We start from the raw sequence: 22,720 nt of genomic DNA, 5'->3' as shown, positions 1-22,720 counted from the left end.
CCAGTTCTTAGGCACATCAGTTCTTAGGCAAAATAGAAATGTGATCAGTTCATTCTCTTCTAACCACACTTTCCACCTTGCCATCAAAAATGAAGAACATGCCTATTACCTTCCAACAGCTAAAGATGACTTGACTCAAGTCTTGTGTGGTAAAAATAGATTTACTAAAAAATGCAAATTTTCACTGAAACAAAACAAACTGTTTTCAAAGCTGGAAGACAGTCTAGTCCTACCATCACAGTCTGTTATCCTGTACTCTCTTTCATAAGGTAATCCTGTTGAACCTTAAAAAAAAATAAAGTTTTTTACCATTACTTCTTCTGAAAGGCTCTAACAGCATCTGGATGTTCTAATGGCTAAGGGGCACCGCTCCCAACTCCACCGCCTCTAATTCGAGTCTCATTTTATTTCTGGCTAGTTTATGCAACATTGTACTTTTGATAATGTTACTTTAACTTAAAAAGCTCTCTTCTACTCTTTGTGCGTATCTCCATCATATAGGAGGTAGGAGTAGTCATTTATATCTCTTCCCAGTCTTTTATTTCCTAGACTAAACAAGGCGGGCTGACATAGGATTAACTCTCCATTCTTCATTTCATTCTAATAATAGATCTGTGCACCTGCCTCAATTTTGGATAATCTTTCTTGAAAATAGGTGACCAAAATTGTACACTTTATTATACATGAAGTCTTGTACAATAGCATTAATACATCGGGGGTTTTTTCCAGAAATTCTGCTCGTGATGCTTTTTTAAGGTCATTACTGCATCCTGTTAGTGTCTCCTAGTCACCCTCTGGTCTACCAGGCATCACCATGCTATTTCTCCTCTGTCATTTTCAGCGAGTGGGATAAATTAGACTGCCCCAATCCAGAGCGGGCTGGATCAGGTCTCAGGTGCAATAGCTTGTGTTTGTACTGCTGAACCACATCACATTTCTGTGATTCCAACCCTCAAGCCCAGGTCCTCTGCAGTTTTGACAGCACCGCCACCCTCATGTCAGAAGGAAATGGCCTTCTGGCACTCCTAATCTTTGCACCAAATTCGGTAATAAAAATACGGAAAAGACTGGCCCTAAGGCTGGGCCAGTGTTGTTCTTTGAAGAACACCACTAACAACTTTCCTTCAGCCTAGTATTTCTCCTTTCAGCAGCAACCATCTTCCATTGAATTTGCTGTCTGTCCCATCTTGTAACTTCTCCGCTAATCCCCATCTTCTCAATCTTAGGTAATTCATCCCATTTGGTACCATACTGGACAATTTTAATGAAATTCAAATAGACAGAAGCTACTTTTGACCTTAAACATTGTCTTTGTCTAGAAAATTGTTCATCTTTTCCAAGGTAGCTGGTCTTGTATTACTTACATTTAGTAAACTGGTTACATTGTATCCCATTTTCTTTTTACTAATGTTTTTTTAATTGCCCTTTCCTTCAAGCACCACTGAGGTCTGATTTACAACCTTATAGTTGGCAGGATCACTTTTCCCCCTTGAAACATAGATGTTTATTTTCCTGTGTATCATTTCTAGCTTGATAAAGTTTATTAAGAAGACTTGATCCTAGACTTGCAAAGTAAGATTTTGCAATGGTAATTATCTGGTTTCTTTTCTCCCTTTGAAAGTAAGATTTTGCAATGGAGATTATCTGGTTTCTTTTCTCCCTTTCACCTCAACAGGTACACTGAACTGCTTTTTTAACATCATATCTTCCATTTCTGCAACTTCTTTCCTATTTTTCCTATTATTTTGTCCCCAGGATCATTGCTCTTTGAGGAAACTGAGATGAGGTGTTTGTTAGGTTCTGAGCCAGCCATTACAGCATCCCTAGTGTACAGCAGCCTATATCCTCTTTTCCTATTCCTAACCTGTATCAATCTTTTGATATTTCCTTCAGTACTTTTGCAAGGTCTCACTTAGCTTTTCTTGGCAATTAGTGTAGTTAGACCTAAGCAGCTCAGCCTGAAAGGTCCAGTTTTCTTTGCACACCAGCTTGGGTTTTCTTTCTCTTTTCCTTTCTCTCCCTCCCCTCCCCACCGTTCTTTGTGGACTCTTTGCTTATTTCCAATATCCTTTTTTTAGGTAACTATTCATGCAGCTTGCCAGGAGCACACTTCTAAACAAAATCTTTTTATTTATTTTTATTTCAGTTCCCAGGTAGTTTTAACATACTTGCTTTGAAGAAATTCTATGCCTCCTACACATCCAAGCACATCCAAGTACCTGAGAGTTTCTGTTCAGTTGTCTTCATCAGTGAAGCATGTCTCTGATCTGATAGCTCAAGGGTAGCAAAGGCCAAGCCTGGTCCAGAACTCACAGCCATGCAGGTTCATCAGCACTCAGTACTTGCTGTGAGCCAGCACTCGTTAGCTGAGACACAGTGACCTGCTTACACAGATATGCTGCTTTCTAGACCAGAGCTAATATCTTCATGCTGCTCTTGGTGCACATGTTAGTTCAGCCAGGCACCAGCTCAAGCATCTCTGTGTCACACTCCAAAGTGTGATGTGACTTAAAATATATACCCAGGGAGCTGAGAGCGTTGACGGCTTGGAATTCCTTCAAGTGAATTTAGCACATCAAAGGCTATTCTCTTGAAATCCAAAACTTTGGTTAGAGGTTCATTTTCTTCCTTACACTTAATTTGATTTAAATGAAAGTAACTCACAATCACCTGATCCAAGACTGTTCTCCACAGTCTGCCCTTTTCAGACTAGTATTTCTCTTTTTGCCTACCCAAGCCCTTGCTGTATATTCGTGAAAGGTAAAAGATTCCATGAATTCGTATTTGGTAAGTTTGTCCTCCTGTTTGTCAGACAGAGGACTATCTTTCAGATGTGGTTGTGTGAGCTGAATATTCTTGACTTCTGCATTCAGTGCTGCACAACCTCCAGCTGCAGAGGCAAACGGCCATTCGACATTAAATGAGCACCGTCTTTTCCAGGCATGTGAATGTCTATATTCTAGCTGAAGCATAAGCAAAGTTTGCATGTTCATTGGCAAAGATGACCAACAGTGAAAATGAAAATCACAAATCATTGCATGAATGACCAAAATAAGTTGACATTGATTTTTCTTTGACATATGCCTCTTCTCAAGGAAACTCTCCTTAATTCAGGAGAACGATTGATACAGTATATGCTCCTTGACAGAGAATTTAACTCAGGAACCTTCTAAAACATACTTGCACTGAATGTAAAAAAGACTTCTTGTGTCTTTGACATCAGCAGTTAAATATGACAAATAACTTGCAGCTCTTCTGTTTAAAAAAACAAGGCTCTTATGTCTATTCTTGCAGAAACATGCTAGGCACTCGCAGAAGTCTTCCTGTTTATGAGTGCATTTCTTAGCTGATCTGTTTTTAACTGATGACAGTAGTATGCTAAGCACTGTCCAATGGAAGTGTCACAATTCAGGGTCTGAAGTGGTCAAACAGTTTAAAATGCCGTAACACTAATAATTGCGAGAGGTGTTTCCCAGCTGCAGGAGGCTGCAGGTCCTATATGGAATTGCAGACAGAGTCCTTTAGGTGAGTAACAGTGACAGCTTGAATGGTTTTCTTTTCTTGAAACAGAAAATGATCATTTTCTGAGTGCCATTTAAAAGCTTTATTAAAATGCCACACATGCATTGCTTTACTAATAAAGATCATTTTAGCAATCTGCAGTTCTGAATAGAAAACAAAAATGCAGCTGACATACTGTAACCAATGATTAGGTTTAATTCAGAAAGAAGCAAAATACTATAAACCAGTACTCACAAAGCTATTAAATTCAGCATTTAGGATATTTTTTTCTTAGCTCATTCTTCAGAGCAAGACAAAGAAATGTAGGCTATGTAGGCACAGCTCAGATGAGAGAGCAAAATCAGCCTGACAGGTTGTTAGAGCAAATGCTGTTGAATAGACTTTTAGAGCCAGACTTGCATCTCCATTACTCCAACAGTTAACTCCATTCAGCTTTTACAAAATTTACTCATGCTCAGTGGGGGGGGCACCAGCTTTTGTTATCAGAGAATTAGAATTCTGACTTGGTGTACATAAGTCACCTCCTCAAACGTCATGTATGTAGATGTACTTATTCATTACTGATTTGACAATGTTTACCCAGCCAGTTTAAATGCTGAGGTGTAAAGATCCTCAAAAACAAAGTGTCCAGGGATTGAACTGAAAATCCTGCTCCAGCCTCACTTGCCTTTGTGCATACGCAGGATGAGAAATGGTCTTGGACTGGGCACCTCTGTTCTCACAAGTCAACAAAATATATTAGGCAAAATTCAACAAGGTAAACTTGGCAGACTGCCACTGACTTCTGTCTATTTAAGTCAAGGATACAGTTGTTAAGACTTTCAGGTCCATGCTGATTTTTAAAATGCACCTTTTGTTAAGTTCTCGATTGGTATAAATCAACTCAAGGAGCCTGCATAGACATTTTTTTATTATAAGAAAATCTCTTAGTATATTTAGTATATCTTATTTATAAGTGCAGGCAGCTCATTTCTCACTTATGTTCACACACACTCTTTTAATTCAATTTATCTAATTAAGAAAATATTCATAAACAAATGGAAGGTGACTTGTAATGGTTTCCCAAAGATTTTTGGTCACAAACGTTTCAATGAAATGTGTGCTTGTCAAGTGCTGTTTTTTTTCATTTGTCAAAAACCTATGTTTTTGTGGAAGTGTTGAGTTTTCTTGATCATGTAAACTTTTGTCAGGAAGCTTTCTCCAGTTCTGGATTAAATTTTCAGTCAAATGAGGAGGAAAATACATCATAAGTTATATTGTATGGCCCGGCCTGCAATTAGAGACCTACTTGAGGCAGTTCAGTTAGTAGTTCAGCCTCCCTGTGTCAGAAATAGACAGAAGTTGAGACTGTTTTATCAAAGGTGGTTTAGAGCAAAAGCCTGCCTTGTGTGCTCTGTGTTAGCCTCTCTGAGAAGCAATCTTTTTCTATTGACTATGGTAGGCAGCTACAGCTAAGTTAAGAGCCTGAATTTAAGTAGGGTGAACGCCACTGTGAATCTGTCGGAGCAAGGTCTTGAACCTGTGTCTTTCTCAAGCCGGTCATTTGTTTCCCTGGCAGGTTAGTCTGTCTGACTTTCCCCTGTTCTGCCCACAGCCCCCTCAAAGACATTTTGAAAGGCTGCAGTTGTTTTTTCATGTCAATGAAGAACAAAATCATTCAAACTTTGAAATTTTTCACTAAGTGGAATTGCTGTTTTCCAGCCAGCCCTATAATGGAAAGTATGCACTTAGGACAAAAAGAGAGAAAAATGTGAGCCTATCCAGGCTGCAAAACGTGAAGTGCTGCTATTAAACTGTAGCTACAAGATGAATCATGCACCAGCTCTATGAAGTATGGGCACAGAGGACTCTTTGGCAGGTTCACAGTAGTTAGATCCATCTCCTGTAGTTAGTCCTAATGACAAATGTACTTCCTTCTCGTAGGTGTCCAAAAGATCCAGATGAACAGTTAACTTTTTTGCTAGCTAGCTCACTCGCTTTTTGCCTTCCAATGTTTACCTTTCTCTTCTCTCTGTTCCTATTCTCACCCATATGCTGTAATCTGGGAGCAGGCTCTCTAATACAATGAGCCAAACTTTACATTGTCTTTACATGCAAAGCTTCCAGGGGAAAGCTCAGCCAAGTTTGAAGTTGCCTGCTAAGGAAATGGATGGTGGTCCTTCTGTTGGGGGAGGGACCAGTTATAAACACTGTGTGGATACTGGTGTCCCTGCTATAAGTACTCTTGAAAGAAAGCAAATTCCAAAGCTTGCACTTTCGCTTTTATCTATAACCAAGCCCTGGTTACTTTCTTCACAAAGAAATGCTTTCAGTTGCATTTTAGTTTGCCTGAGTTGTCCGGTATTAGGTGATCTGTTGTGGACCAATCATTCTTTAGAGGTTACTGAATTTAAAATCAATGTGAGCAGGTGTGATAGACTTACTTGAACCCTACTCAAATATAGATAAATTAAAAGCTATTCACAAAGATTCAAAAAAAGACAGTCAGACTTAAAACAAAAATTTTAACTACCTGATCTACCTCTGAGGAGAACTCAGCTGTGATGAGATGTTGTCCAAAAGAAGTAGTCACTCTGTCAGGACAAAGAAGTCAGACCTTCTTTAAACATGATGAGAAAAACTGACCTAATTTTTTCCATCACTGTAAGGGGCACACTGCAATAAATACAATATTCCAGAAACAGCAATTGAGGCAACATCATTTGGTTTTTACCACTAGCTCCTGGGTCACTGAAAAAATCTCCTTTCCATGAGATATCATCTCTCCAGCACAGTTGTACTTGTAGCCACCACTGCATATAAAAAATCAGCCGACAAGAGAAAACTGATATAAACCTCAGCACTTAACCCTGCACTTGCCGTTCAGTCCAGCAGTGGTCAGGCTGTGATTTCTGCTTCTAATCTGGCACACACCTTATAAATCAGTGCCACGCCACTGATATCAAAAACAGCATCTATGCTGACAGCAGACTAAACTAGACCAAGGCGCTTCATAGAAATATTATTTTTGCATAGGATTCATATTCATAATCCTTGCAGCATGGTGTGTCCTGGCCTGACTTTCCTCTCCACTTCCTTCCTCCATTCCCCTGCTCTCCTGCCTGCCTGACTCCCTCCATGTACCCCGCTGCAAAATGCTGGTCCTGTTGAAGTCACTGCTATTATTTTTGTCAGACTACGCTTCACAGAGTTTTACTGGTTCAAGATCCCTCCATTTCCTATCATAAAAACAACTTCTACTAGTATCTACCAGTATCGTGTATCAATACCAAGTTCTTTTCTCTCTCTACACCAAAAATATGAATTCTGAATATGCCACATATGTTAAGTGAGCACAACCTCATGAAAACCTGACAGGCCTTTTTTTTTTTTTTTTTTTTTTAATTATCTACTCAGAGGGGAGGTTTAGCGCTTTTTTTGCAGGCTTTCATTGACAACAGTTTAAATTTAGAGGATTCTGAGGGACTTAAAAAAATCTCTTAATATGAAAAAAGGAATCTGTAGTACTTTCAAAAGAGTTATAGCATTAAATTCTCTATCTTTCTGTTCGTTATAGTCTGTATACAACATTGTTTCTTTTTACACTAAGCTATCTCAGTATAAAAACACATTTTTGCAGTGCAGTCAATCATTTTAATTTTGAACCTTTGACAATGGTAATTTGAGGAGAAAAGTTATCCAACTGCTGAGGATAAAAATAAAATGGTTTTGTTTGGCAGGATTGATCTTGAAACAGTAGCTTGCTAAAGATGTTTTGCAGCTTGGAGGTTTAGAATAAATGCAAAGGAAATGGATTAGCATGAGGTAGAAGGGGTCAAAAATGCATGACAAATCTCTTGCATAATAACTCTTGCAAATTAATGTCTCCAAAGTTATGTATTTACATTGTCAGCTTCTTGATGCAGTGGTCATACCTTTAAACATCTTCACGAAGTGTCAAGTAACTGTATGTCATATACATGATAATATTATTGTGCCCCGAGAGGTGGTGGAGTCTCCTTCTCTGGAGATATTCAAAATGCGCCTGGATGCAATCCTGTGCAATGTGCTCTAGGTGACCCTGCTTGAGCAGGGGGGTTGGACTAGATGATCTCCAGAGGTCCCTTCCAACCTCAGTGATTCTGTGATTATCAAGTTAAACAGGCTATTCATGTGGACATTTGGCTTATCCTTTATATAGGACACTAAACGTAGTTTTTGCTTGGCATCACTAAGTTGTAATAGCCCTAAGACAAAAGACAGACTGAGATGGAAACTTTCTGTACTAGTAACAGGTTCCTGGGAATCTGGTATTACAGGAGTAATTTTCCTCCAAATTATTTGGAAGTACTTTTTGAAAATTAGAAAGTGACTTGAGTTGATGTATTGAAAAGATGAACACATGCCATCATCTGCATTTTGAAAAGAGCTTTAACCAGAAAAACATGCCAGATCTGGACTCGATCTGGAAATAAATAGATCTCTGACACGGTGGCAGGTACTATAACTGGATACAGAAGGAATCATGAGGAAGATATTACTGAGACTGCGAAAGTTTTTAATTGATGCACCATTTGTCATGTATCTGTAAACTGCTGTAGGACTTCAGAACTGGAAATAGGAGATGAAGGAAGGTCAGCGGCTTCTCAGGTGCAGCAGGGAAGCCCAGCAGCAGGGCAGTGAGGTGGCTCCAGGCCAGGATGCCAGGGTCCTGCTGGGCTGATTGTGTCAGAGTGGACATGGCCAGTGCTGGCCGCTCGCGCTGGCTGCATGCTCTGACCCCCTCAGAGCCATGGGGAAGATGCTGCGTTTACAGGGCTGGACAGTGTCAGTCTTCAGGAGTGATGAAAAGAAGATGGGAGGCAGAAAATTTGCCACCAGATTGCGAAAGTATGCACAAGAAGGAAAGGTAAGGGGGCTGTAAATAAGAAAAATAGGAAGTGACCTGATGAACACCTAATGAATATTTTTGAAGGAATAAGTACCTACCATCATCTTCCCACAGAGAAGTCTGAAATGGGAATGAGTTGTATAATTCAGATCTGGATCTCTGTTTTCAGATGAGCAGCAAAGAAGAGTGCAGGAATCTGTGCGATCAAATAAGGCAACGTTCAGATCCACGTTCAGAAGTTTTTTTAAGCCAACAGCCCATATAGCACCCAAGTTCTGGTACTGTTGTTCTGTTCTTTCTTTAATCAAAAAATGAGGTAAAATAATCTCAGAGTTAAGGCGCAGTAGCTAAGCAAGAAGTTTGGGCAGAATTAAGTCACACCAGGCGTAATTTAAAAACAAGTGACTAGGGAGAGACAAAAGGAGCCAGAGGAATAGGTGTCCCCTGGGTCTATCTATATTTGGTTGTGGAGAAGAAGAGATTGACAGATATGGTTTTAAAAAAAAGAAGGGGGGAATTGGACAGGGATGAATAAAGTCAGCCAGATAACAACATGTAGAATATGGCCAGGTGGCTCTTCATGCTGCAGAAAGCCTCTGTTTATAATGCACAGTGTAAAACAGTAAAAAAAATGTTTCATTTCAAAATAAACAAAACAGCAATCTAGCCAGATCCCTAGCCTTTACTCAGGAATTATTCTCACTGAGTCAGCAGGAGTTAGCAGTGAGCAAAGACCTTAGAATTTGGCCCAGTGACAATAACTTTGTTGTAGAGCCGAGCACTTCTATGTTTTCATTGTGAAGCAATTTTAACAGGCTAAGTTTGGAACCCCATAAAGAGGAGTGGAAACACTGACAGAATATTAACTATAACAACTCCCAGTGGATCTCAGTCTTCCTTTTTGTTTTAAGACAATACAAATGTGATTATACAGTATGTGGGATCTGGTGCTGATGTTAATTTGCTCTTGGTTAGTATCAGCCTTCCTGCCAGATGTATTTCCGTATTTGCTTCAAGAGACATACTACCATTTAAAGTATTACAAAACATCTCTGTTAAAAAAAAAAAGGCAGAAAAACTCATAAATTAAAGAAATTAGTGGAAATTATTGCCATAGGTGGACCAGAGCTTTTTAGCAGAAGGATGTCTTTTTTCAGAGGTCCTAGTGGACCATATTGAGCTTTAATTTCTCATAAGAACAGCAGTGGAAAATAATGATGCACGCTTCATAGATGGACAGACATGAGATACAGTCAAGGATGACTAATCTTACAATTGCAATCACATTCACTGCAGATTATTCATGAGAGGGAAGAGGAGTTAAACTTAGGCCCTATTATTATTATTATTCTTTAAGATTCTCAGCAGATGTATACCGACAGAGCTTCATTCACCAAAGCAAGGCTGCCTGGATTTGCATTACTCCAAAATCCAGCCTTTCAGTCTCCAAAATTGGTGGTACCAGTTCCACTGCAGCAAAGCTCAGTAAATGACTAAATCAGGAGTTACCAAAGGGAAATCACTGTTCCATTTAGAAACTGAAATAGAAAAAGAGATATCCAAACAGAGCAGCAAAATATGGGATTCCCAGAAGAGACCTCAGAAATAACAATCCAAATTCCTTGTACATCAAGAGGCAAGAGACATCCACAACGTGTGCCTCATCTCAGTGGGGTCAAAGCCTGGAGATGACCAGCTGCTTAGCAACAAGATGCTTGAGGTGAAAGCTGAAGTACCAAATCAGAAGTTGTAAACACATACCCATTTCGAAACCCAAAGTTACAGGGGGATGTAAAAAGTAGAAGAGCTTTTCCTAACCTTCTTAGTTCCTTCACCAGCTTTCCTGCTGGTTTCAGGAGGAAAGCATGGAGAAGGTTTGATCACCCAGCAGGGTATGGAGAGAGGAACCACACAGGTCTGCAGATGGTTATTCCACCAAGCACCTTCTGTAGCCTGAATTATAAAAGATCTCCTGCAGCTGGTGCCACCCATATTAGGACAGCCATTGGGCAGCATATGGGATTTACAGTCTTTTCCTCTGCTCCTGAGAGCAGCAGCTCCTCTTTTGCTGGGTGAGGTAGGAGAAAGATCAAAGGGACAAAATGTTTTCCACCCCAATTATAAAACAAGCAACAAGCTTTGGTTATGGCTGAAATGTTTCTGAGTTTGATTTGTAATATGTTTTTACTTATGCACATGTTTACAAAGGAGGAAGAATTGGCAATCACTGAGCCCAACACAGTGAACTCAGCGGATGTTACTTTGGGACCACTAATCTGATTTTTCATGATTTGGATGATAAAATTGGGAAAACTACAGTAAAGATTCTCTGAGAGATGTTCTTGTGAGTAGTTAGCTTGAAATGCTGCAAATTGGAGAAAGATTCAGTGTTTTTCCTCCCTGCTAGAAACAGGCTTAATGCAAACCTTGGTTGAGCGATATATATACAATGATAAAACATGACCACTCTCCCACAAACATTTTCTTCAAATTAAACTTGAATCAAGCCTGTTAAGAAGTTTGAAGAGCTACAATGAATTGCACCTTTTCTAATGGAGACTAAGTTGCTCAGGAATAGAAATGGTCTTTTGTTTCTAGATAACTGGTTTTAATTTAGTTTGGTTAAAAGAAAAAATAGATGAATACACCAAAATAAGGCTATTCAAAAACACAGCAGCAAAAACTGCTTTTAGATAGAAAGTTTGAGAGTTTTAGCTAAATAACTAAATGTATTAAATGTATCTGTTTGGGGGGGGGAGATTTTGTTTGTTTGTTGATTAAAAAAAAAAAAAGCCTTAAAATTTCTGGGTATGACATACATACAAATATTGTTAAATTTATTTTGCATATGTTCCTCCTTTTTACAAGCTGTTTTAAAAAGTTTAAATGACAACAAGTCTTTCGAAGCTAATACAAAAATATATTTGGCGGGGAGGCTCGTACAAGCTCAGGGTAAGCCACAGCTGCTGAATAGCTAATGTAGAGTTTCCTCTCTTTATGCCTTAAGACTAAGTATACAGTTCTGAATACAATGGAGATCAAAACAAGATTTCCCTGAGATTTGATGAAAATTGTTCATTAGCTGTGCATAGACATAAATAGTTCATAAACTTTTTGTGTTTCTTCAGATCTGCCCCTCCTAAATGGCATAACCTCATCCTCTCAAATCTTGTGCTGAATTTTCAGGATATATAAAAAGATTTGGAGTACAGGGCAGACTTCTTCATAATATTCACAAGAATTAAGTTTTGGGGCCTTAAACCTTTCACCACTCTATTTCACATTTGTCTCACACATTTGCCCCTGTTCCTTTCAATATTAGAAAAAGAAATACCCGAAACTGTGGGGTATTTCCTAACCACCTGCAGGAGGACCTATTGAGAACCAGATAAATTTTTCAGCTTGGTTTAAACCAAAGTATGCAGAGAATTGTACAGTATGGACAAGTTTGATAAGCAAGCACACTGTTTGGCTACAAGTGCAGACCGAATCTCTAGATAATTTAGAGGTCTGCCAATTACATATGCAAATGCACAGCTGCCAAAGCTGTAGTACATCAGGAGAGGGCTGAGAATGTGTAATTCACAGTGACATTTTTAGGAGCAGTGACAACCGAGCATCTCTTAGGATTTCATGCTTTGAAACCCTTAGGCTCTTCCAGGGATTTTTGCTGTAAGGTCCTGACATATCAATCAGCGTTGTATTATTGTAGTTAGGACTGTACGTGTGAAAAAAATCAAAGCAAGAGCCCTGTCTGGAAAAATTTATAACCTAAATGGGTTGGAGGATCAGTGGGTGGGCTTCAAAAACAATGTGTGGCTGGGCGGTGAACAAGATGATGGCAGTCAGAGGAGCAAGAACTGACCGCAATAGCTGGAGGTACCCAACAAATCACTAACAAAGTAATCATCAGGTATTAGGGAAAAGGTCTCCCCTTTGAGTAGTCCAACACAGCATTCAAGCTGACAGTTTTGGGGGGGGGTGGTTTACAGCAATAACAAACATATTTGTTCTAATGCCAGCTATGCAATCTGTTTGGGAAAATACACTAATATAATACGTAGCAGATTCAGCAAGAATGAACACTCCCTCTTTGTCTGTAACGGATTAGAAGGATAAAACTTCCAAGAAAGCTGGATAGAGCAGACACAAATTCATGATAGGACCAGATTCTCAGACTTTATAAATCAGCAGCAATTGAAGTCAGTTTAACTAATTCAATTTGTACTAGTAGAGTATTTGTGCTATTCATTATTTGGAAAGGAGAAGGTAAAAAAGGGATCTACTTTGCTTACCAATTTTAAGGACTCTTTGCCAATAGACCAAACGAACCCTTTAAGTGTTTACAATATCCTTTTATCTTGTTAATGCTATAAGACATGGTACTTCTCTCATCAGCAGGCAAACACCCATATTATTTATGAAATTGCATACTGGCTTTAGGGATATCATAATCTTATTTTTGCTCATTAAAATGCCAAGGCAGTGCATGTTTAAATCAAATCCAGAAAAAAATAACTTGTGTGTGCTCAGAAATCACTTACTTTTGTATCTCTCAAATTTAAGAAGAACATCATCAGCCTCTAGGCTCACAAAAAGTGAACATTTCTTTTTGAGCTGGTTCCTCATTTGCTCCTAATCAGCAGAGTTAGATGTAGCCCAGCACTGCAGCTAGGCCAGCTTACACCCTGCTGACATCCAGTTCTTCAGCAAACTTAGTTAACATGTGAAGTGCGTTCCAGGGGATGCTAACGCAAATTGAATGCTCTTTGACCCAGAAAACAGATTGTACTCGGCAGGACAGCTTCTATTTGTCAACAGTTTTCTTCTTTCCCTTATTTGAAAGGCTTTTGGTCTACGTCCCTTCTGGTAATGTAGAGTGTACCCGACGCACTCTCTAGTGAATCTATACAGCACTGTCTGGCCCTGTGCACTGAAGGCCTATTATAACAATGTGGCAGTCAAATAATTGGGAAACTTGTGGTAAGAAGCAGAAAGGAAGAAGAAATGGTTCCTCATAGAAGGTGGATGTTTATCTCGGTGATGAGCGAAATCTGTTGACGCTGCATTTTTAACCTGTGTAGCTAAACAAAAGAAGTAATTTTTATAAAAACTGCAGGAATCAAACTGGGTTTGATGATGGCTCATTCCAATCCTGTCAATACCCTGCGTTACTTGTAATCCATGTAATGATATTGCTAATGCTAGTGTAAAGAAAGGGATAGAGAAGAGCAAGCAATATTTTTTCTTTTATTGCTAGTGTAGTAGCACAGTCGCACAGCTGATATCTGAAACTGAGGGCTTAGTTATATGGTCTGTCAGTAAGGGACAGCTGATAAGCCTGGTTCATTTGCTGTTCTCTCATGGAAGACAGTTAAGAGCGGAAATGCATGAGAACAGTCTCTTCACTGGCCTCATGCTGCACAGGGAGTCCCCAAGCCATCTTCTGCTGCCAGCGAGGATGTTTGGACATGACTGAGAGGGAACAAGACTAAATGTGCTGGGAAATAAGCCGATTTGGGCACTGTCCATAAGGGTTGCTCTGAACAGTAAAGCTGATGATCTAAGCAAACCTAACATAATACAACAGTTTGTCCTCCCACTAGGCACCATTCACCCTGACACCACTGATGAGGGAGGCCATGGTGCACCAAAGAGGGGAATGAGACATTTGTGTGCAGGACTTGGAGCGAGTGAGGCTTTACCCTGAGCTTTGAACAGTGAGAAGATGTGATGGAGAAGTTACGCTAGAGAAACGGTGATGGTAGCGGAGGTGCCTACATTGGCATTTTGGTTTGACTCAGGAGCGTGGTTTTGAGGTGGATCTCCCAGTCGACCTGCTCACTGCACCTTGGTGCTTGTTGTGGAGCAGCGTTGAAGAGCGCGGGCTGCCTTACTCTGGGGCTTGGTTGTACTCTAGCTGGGCACCTCGCGCATAACAGGGATAACAGGCATTTGGTCCGCAGCAAACTTAAGGTTCTCTGTGCCCTGAAATGCATATGGTGTGTGTGTTATGTGGGGTCCTCAACACCAGCTGTGTCATTCTCCGGATCTGCTCCTAGTGAGCTGTGCTATCTGCTAATGTTGCTAGAGCCAGAAAGGCCAGGGAGCTAGAGGTCCTAAAAACCAGGGGAGCGGTTAAGAGCCTGAACAAATTATTCCTTGCAGTGGGGGCAATTGGAAATTAGATTTTCTTTTCTTTTCTTTTTTTCTTTTTGTAATTGCAAAGCCAGAAATTAGAAAACAGCTCAAATCACTGACGTCTTCCCGGCTTCCGTGTGTTGCTTAAACCAAAATGTAGAAGAGGGTCGTATGCTTCCAGTTTTTTTAAGTAAAACAAAGCCTTAGTGAAGGCAGGTGCAATTCCCCTTCGAATCAAAAGCAGCAGTATCTGCAAACAGTAGGACTAAATTTCACTAGCTGTCCTTCTGCTGCCTCCTGTTTTCTGATTATAGCAGCTAAAGAGTTACAGCGTAAGGGAATTAAGAACAGAGGAGGCACCGATAAGCTGTGGTTCTGCAGAGCTTCCTGATCCCTTGAAGCATGAGCATTCAGTAATGCTGTGAGGAAGAAGGAGATTGTGCTGGATGATACTGAAAAAGAAAGGTTAATCAAGCTCTGAGGTTTAGCTATTGCACTTATCTCTACCCTGCCTGCAGGGTAAGTATGTGCAGTTGCTGAGAGTCTGTGTGACTGATAAAATGCTTTAACCTAGGGACGGACAAACTTTTTCCCCAACTCTAATTTCAAACCACAGGAACATCCTGGATTTGAAATCAAGGGTTCATGTTTCTGAAGGGCCAGTGTTGTGAAGTCTTGTGGTTTTTATCACAAGCCTAGAAAAACTCTTGTGTTTGTGGGAATCTCACTTTATGTTTTAATTGTTTAAATTAAAGCTAATTTGTAGCTTTCCTTGCAGAGAAGAAAATGTGAAAGGCCTAGGAAAGGTATCTCAAGCATGTGGCTTAAAGCCTTGCTTTTAGGGGGGGGGCGTGTTCAGACCCAATACAGGATTTTTCAGTGCATGTGGTCATTCAGAACTGAAGTGATGAAGCAGCATCAAATGCAGAACAACCCTAGCCTCATCTTTTTCCAAAGTTGGTAGTATTTCTATTTGAGATTTAACTGTGGACTCATTAACTTTGTAGAAAGAAATTAAGAATTCTAAAATTTGCCTACTTGCCTCTGTAGAGACAGAGGAAGCTGATTTCTGTCTCAGGTGACTCCTACAGCAGCTCCATTTGGAGTCAAAGGCATCACAAATGCATTAAATCAGTTTAAGGAAAATCAAAATCAGGCAAATGTTATAGGTCTGTGTTTAACTACGTGTTTACAATCTTCCAATAAAAGAATGGGGCCAGGTCATAGCAAACTTCACAAAAGGAAATCATGATAGTTTAAGGAAGGAAAGTCATGCTTACTTGACTGCAGCCTAATGATAGCTTAAGCTTATATGCTTTTTCAGTTTAAATTATTTGTACAACCAGCTGTCCTTGCCCTTGCTTGGGCCATCTTTTCCTGGGTAAACAATCACATACCTCTGCCATATTTCAAATTCTTTCCTGGGCCAATTTTTCCTTCCCACCTAATATGAGGAAGGAAAGTTGGATCAAATTTTAAGATGTAGTGCCATATTTCTGTTGCCATGTCCTCTCATATACATTTATGCAAAATGGGTATAAAACATTCAGATCTGAGAGATGCCTAGATACTTTTTTACAAGTATTTTGTAAGTACTGAGCAGAAGTTTGTAATTAGCTGTGCAAAATATTAAGCATTGCCTATGGCTTGCATTTTTTGCATACTCACTTCTGTACACATATAATCTACCTGGGATGTAATGACCGCACACTTGTGTGTTAAGTACGTAATGTAAACCAACCACACAGTGTCTTCCAGCCTGAATTCCAACAAGTATGAAGCCTGCATGTGGGTAACAACAAGGGTGCTCACCTTGTCGGGGAATGGTTTAGCCACATTAGCACAGGACAGTGCCCAGGCATCTCGGAGGGGATTATTAGCTTGTGCAGAGATGCCTGCCAAGTCCATGGACATGCTCTTGTATATCTGTGTCCTTCTCTCCACATCGTTGTTGCTAATGAGCATATACACAAATTATACATTCACCTTAGTGTACGTACATACATTTGGGCACGCACTGCCTGGATGCTGTACTATCCCTCTTTGGAAAACTACAGAGTCTTCTGCCTAGGGGAGGAAGGGCTGCTGGTACATCCCTTCACTGCAAAAGAGAACAGGCTAAGAATATTAAATGCAGAGCTCCCTAAAACATACTGTATGCATTGCCAAACTAGCAAGACAGTTGTTTCATGGTAAAACAAATGCTGTATTGTACTGCTTAGTCTTCTTCCTGTGGCAGAAGCAGTATTTTTAAATTTAATTAACTTCATGTGGCACTGTAGAAATGGATGGCAAATCAATAATGAATGCCATTTCCGTCACCTTGTGGTGTTGTAATTCTCTGTGTTTCACTGCACTAATTAGGTCTGACTTCTACGAGAACTACTTCAGGAGCAAGGGGTGAATTACTACCGATAGCCTGGCCGTCTCTGGGGAAATGAAGTAATCTCAGTTCTGAGTAAACTCAGTAATTTTGGGTGCCGGTGATTTAACATCCAAGTGGGAGAGGGAGGGTCCCACCTTTTTTTGGTGCTGTTGTATGGTGTTTTTCAGGCTCAGGGAGTCCAAGAGTTAGGCTTCAGCTGAAGGAACCTCAGAAGCTGCTCTTGCCTCATACTTGGCATTTAACCATGTAATCTCTCTTATTTAAACATCCCCCCCCCCAAGACTGAGAGTTTGAGCAAAGAGGTGAGCATTTCCTCTGAACCCAGGGCTCTTTCCGCGAACCAGGATAGCGCGTGTGGTGAGAGTGGCAGGTGCAGGACCGGCCCCTCGCTCGCACCCGTCCCTGCTCCCCAGGTCACCGCCAAGGAGCAGCACAGGGAACAGGAGGTTTCACCAGCAGAGAGCTGAGAAACCCACAGTATAGCAAACCCAAATATCGTTAACCCCAGGCAAGGTTATATCTACCTGGTTAACGGCCTCGGAGAGTTCACTGGTGTGAAAGGCGGGCAAAGAGAGTCTCCTTCCCGCTCGGCAAGCCACAGGCATTGGAAGGTGGAAGAGGCTCCCTGCCAGGAGGGCACGATGCTCCTATCTTATAGAGTGCTTTAGGTTCCTTGTAAAGAAAATGGGCAGATCAGAAATAGTAACGAGAGAGAGCAGTGCTCTGAGGCCACTATGTCAGTGTTACAGGCCAGTGCCATGCTTTTTTAGGAAGCTATGTGAACCCCTTCCTTTTATATTAGTATAAAATATGATTCCCAATCATCATTGTTTCTAACATAAACAGTTTCTAATATAAACCATCCCCGCTGGTTACCACCGACAGACTGCGGGGCATGGAAAATTTCAGTTGTTACATCATGTTTGCCCAGAGAATTACAGTGGGGATTGAAATCATTTTGCAGTGGTTGAAATAATACTGCGTGAAAGGTGAGAGGGAGATATTATACTTCAGAGATAGCAAGCATGAAGTAGACGCCAAATTGGCTTTCCCAGAATGCTTTCCTTTCACCTTGACTGCACGCCTGAGCCTTCAGAGGCGGTAGCCTGCAAATCTGTGTAGTTGATATCCTGATAGGTGCTACACCTTACCTAGCGCCCTGCTCAGCCTTATAAAAAATCTTCAGGGAGAAGGATGAGAGCTCTAATAAGGTACAAGACACAGTTTACATGGAAAGGGACATAATAGAAATTTGAGTTAATGATGCAATATTGTGCTAAATATTCTGACAACACAATATACAACACAACACAATATACAACACAACACACAAGAATATACTTGAATGTGTGTGTTAACTAGCATTAGTTACTGTGTTAACTACCAGCTAACTAACTATACAAAAGCTACTGCTCTGGAGTCTCTTTTCCTTTAAAAAAATAAAACAAGAATTTCTCAGTCAAAGCTCCACATAGTCTTCATTTCTGCCAAGTTCAAGACAGTTCACTATATCAAATCTATTTGATGTATTAGTGCCTCTTGTAATGCCATTTTAACAGCTGTTTTTGAAATGGCTTTACAGGCTGCTTAAGGACCAGGCAAGGGTGGATAATAATTTCTCTCATGCTTGAATACAAGGGATATATTCAGCTACACGTACAACTTTGTGTACAACTCTTTACAGTGCGTACAACTCTTTGCTGTGTCTGTCTGTACAACTCTCTGTAGTATCTCTTCACTGTCATACCTGAAAGAAAATAGCAATAGGAGCATTCATTAGGGCTATCTGATTTATTTTCTGTTAGAAAATCTATGTAAATTGGTTTATTTTCCCTGAAATTGCTAGTTAAACTCTAGAGTCAACATTATGGTTCAGTGGGTGCCTGCTCAGTCCGTGGGCACTCTCCTCCCAGTGTGCTGATAATGTCAGCTGGGTACATGCGTCAGCAGCGCACCCCAAAAACGGGAACCTTGCCTTGCTGTTCAAGAGGGAAAGGGAGTAATTGTAACTGGATTATTTGTTGCAGCTGCAGAAACTGAAACGATCCCTCTCCTTCAAGACCAAAAGCTTGCGGAGTAAAAGCGCAGACAATTTCTTCCAGAGGACTAATAGCGATGTGAAACTGCAAGTGGACTTGATGCCAGAGGTGAGCACGAGCACTGGCCAGCTACCCAGCTCTGAGAGTCAGGCGTCCTCCCCAACAAAAGCCCAACAGCTGCCAGAAAACAACAAGGCTCACATCTTCCAGGAGCACATCTTCAAAAAACCCACCTTCTGTGATGCCTGCAACCACATGATTGTTGGTAAGAAACGATTTTTGAGCAATCTGTGCGCATCCGTGTTTGAACATGCAGAATCACCTTTCCATAGCTTACATGATCTCAGATGTGTACTTAAGAATCCTAGTGCAAAAGGAATCTGAACTTGTGTCACATCTGCCTATCTTCTTGACATGCACTTTTTGATGTCGCAGACAGTATAAGCTCCACATTTGTTCACAGATTCCTTCCCTTGTAGATGGGTCATAAAACACAAGTGAGGGCTTCAGCTAGAGTCAAATTCTGCTCTCATTCAAGTCAAGCTGAGCATTGTTGCATGTTAGGCTAGAAACAGCAGAAATCATTCTTGTGCATTTGGGTCTGATGTCATTATTCTTTCCCACTGCAGTAATTCTAACTCTCATGTTCCTCATGACTGTCCCCCAAACCCTGTGGTGCCTCCAGTTTCCGTTCATTATGGACACTATGCCTACCTCCCCCAGCTTCCTCATGTGTTGCTTCAGTAACAGCTGGGCAAGAAGTACCATCTGCTGCCTGGTAGGCTCCATGATACTCCTGTGCCTGGGGGCTGTCTGGGATGCATATTTTGGCAGGCCAGGTCAACAGGACAAATAATGGCTGAGTTCACACTGCAGACTTTCTTGGGATTGTTGATTTAGGTCTCTCTCTTCTACCCAGTCCCTGTCACTCACAAAACCTCATACAAGCTTTATATCTTTGAAAGATCCTCCCCCCCCCTCCATCTGAAACTGTCCATGGATATGTAAGTTACTGCCGTGGACTGGCTGACAGACAGACAGACAGACAGACACAGACAATAGAGCTAATAACTCATTAACATCTCAGTCTTTGTAGTGAGCAATGTGGAATGAAAGTCCCCTGTTGTCATACTTCTTGCTCTGCTTGCAAGGTAATTTTCACCACAGTGTGGAAGACCTACAAAAGGCCACCAGATTATCTGTGGGGCTGTGCAATAAGAGAAAGAAGTGGCAGTAGATGGCTGGAGGTGTAGAACATGCAGCATCTGACAGAAGTGGCTATGCAGGAGTTGTTAATCAGCAGTCTGGTCCTATAAATTCACTTCTTTGCAACTGGCTTGTTATGCACATGATTTGATCTTCTTGCTGCTTATCATCTAGCTGTCACAGCAAAGAGGAATAAGAATAAATCACAGAATAAATTCAATACCACTGTACCAGTGTAAAATTGTGCAAGTGATAGAATTTCCATGTTTCCATAGGCAGTCAGTGGAGTGAAACACTGGTGTAGCTTCATGTAGAAGTAGTAATACAAGTCTTTGAGTACAAACTATTGTCTGTAATTTTGTTAGCTTATTGTAAGAAGCTATTGACCCTTGGCATGGAAGTTACTGCCTTTCAGATAACAGTATGGTAAGCTGCTGAAAGACATTGACCTGATTGCTTAGCCTTTCTTGAAGAATGGTACCTTTTTCCACATGGGACGACTCAGTGTTCTCCCCCTGTAATGGAAATCATATTCTTTGAAAAAGGTAGCTGTCTGCAGAATGTTAAATCTGATGTAAGACTTCATAAATGCATCCATAATTTGAAGTATTAAAAACATGAGGCCTGATTTCATCCTTCCAGCACTGCTGTTCTACTGAATTCAGAGAAATAGATGAGTTTTGACCCCAGATTTTAGTGTTATTCTCCAGTGTTTTAAGATTCCTTTTACTTTAAGGGGTAGGAAAAGTCAAAGGAGGAATGAATAAAGCATTAATATCAGGGAAGTTTATAGTCCAGAGATAGAGAGGAAGTCTGGAAGACAGGTGGTTAGTTGAAATAGCTTCTTGTATGGAAGCAGATCCAGAACTTGTCTCCTTCCCTCATGTGGATGGATGTACTATCAAAGCTTAGTTTCACAAATATATACTGCAAATATAAATGCTTCACATTTCTGGGCAGCTTTTCATTGCAGTTGTATGGAGATTAGTATGATCACAAATCTGCACGACTCAGCAATACTGTTCCAAAACACTGCTGCTCAAGACAGATTAGTACTGGCAGCAAACTTTGCACAGAGCAACTCCACTTCATAAACACACGTGCCCTTCTGCCTTTGCTAGGCTCTCTGTGTCCTGCCAGGGATAGGAAAGTCCTGAAGCATAGCTGTAAGCTTCAAAACATCAGCTGTGACCCCACCTGCCTTCTGAACTTTCTCCTCTTTTCTCCTCTTTTCTCCTCTGAGGATTTCCCTTTTCTGTTCTGCATTTTAGCTCTTTTGTTAGAGAGAGAAGCCTTTCATGTCTGCTGAGTAGAAGATAATGCAACCTATTTTGTCAGGCAGCAGGCTGAGTTTTTGCTCTCACCTCCTCCGGCACAGCTTCTCTTGGAGATATCACAGAAAAGATGTTAAGAGTTTTACCTTATAATGCCTTCAAGTCTAGAGGCCCTGATTCTCGTAGACAAGAGTCTGCCATATTCCAGTAATCCTCTCTCTTTGATCCTTACCACAGTGATGCCTGGTTTCACTGTATTGTATTTTAAACAGCATGGGAGATCTGGCTGTTACTGTTTGCAGCTCAGTTAATCCACATAAGTTGTGCAACTGTTGGTCATGGGGATGTTGAAGCAAAACAGGCAGCTTTTCAGGAAATTGTGTCAATCCTGTTCCCAAAGGCAGCTTGAAAATATTCACTTCTATCCAGTGATTCTGAATTTATCCCTGCAACACGGAGCACCATTTGTTCCCTCTATTTGCATGTTTCACTGACAACGACATCTGAGAGTAATGAGTCTATGGCTTTAAATTCTTTATTGATGAGAGTAAAGGCAAAGGCTGGTTACATGTTTTGAAGACTGGGGGAAAGAGTCCAGGAAAATCCCAGCTTGACTTTAGATGGCTTCAGTTTTGCCACCAAGGAGGATTTCAGGATCACCTTAAATGGCTCTTTGATCTATGAACCAAGCAGCTCTGCTTGGTGCAGTGCAGCATGATGAGCAGTGCATAACACAAGCATGCAGTATGAGCTTCAGTCTTGCTTGTGTGTCAGAGTGTTTTTGTAGCTTCAGAGCAAGCAGGCTGCTTCAAGCACAGGCAGCAGGCTCCCTGTGCTGCTCTTTTCACTGACAGCAAAATTAAAGCAAAGGAGCGTGAAACATTATCTTCCTACAAAAAATATGTGCATCATCTCTCCTTGATCATTAGGCACTATGAGCCAAATTTTTGCCTTTGGGATGCAGCACGTGCACCTGTTTGTTCATTTGACAGAAGCACAGTCATAAGATAAAGGTCAAATATGCGTAATTGGTCTGTGTTCACAGGAGGATGATTACAAGGATCGGTATAATGCAAACTTACTCATTCAAATGCTTTTCATGCGTCTCGGAGTGCATTGAAGTATATTCAAAAGAAACTCTGTCAATTTGTTTGCTTTGAAATAAAATATTAATGGTGTGTTTTAAGCCTCACATTAAAGACGTGAGTTCAAGTGTTCCCATTAACTGTACTACACTGGGGCAAAACGTTCCACCTCTAAACAAAAGGACTAAACAAAAGGA

At 40.7% G+C, this 22,720-nt stretch overlaps 1 protein-coding gene across 1 annotated transcript in view; it reads left to right on the top strand.

The window, feature by feature from the left end:
* Positions 1–22,720, top strand: part of STAC (SH3 and cysteine rich domain) — a 74,017-nt gene that overhangs the window by 5,355 nt on the left and 45,942 nt on the right. The window contains exon 2 of the mRNA XM_013948135.1: positions 18,947–19,223. Within this exon, the coding sequence (XP_013803589.1) occupies positions 18,947–19,223 (277 nt within the window). The remainder of the gene's footprint in view (positions 1–18,946; positions 19,224–22,720) is intronic.

Source organism: Apteryx mantelli, chromosome 2 (genome assembly GCF_036417845.1).
Source record: "Apteryx mantelli isolate bAptMan1 chromosome 2, bAptMan1.hap1, whole genome shotgun sequence".
Lineage (NCBI taxonomy): Eukaryota > Metazoa > Chordata > Aves > Apterygiformes > Apterygidae > Apteryx > Apteryx mantelli.
This window is presented reverse-complemented; position numbering and strand designations above follow the sequence as displayed.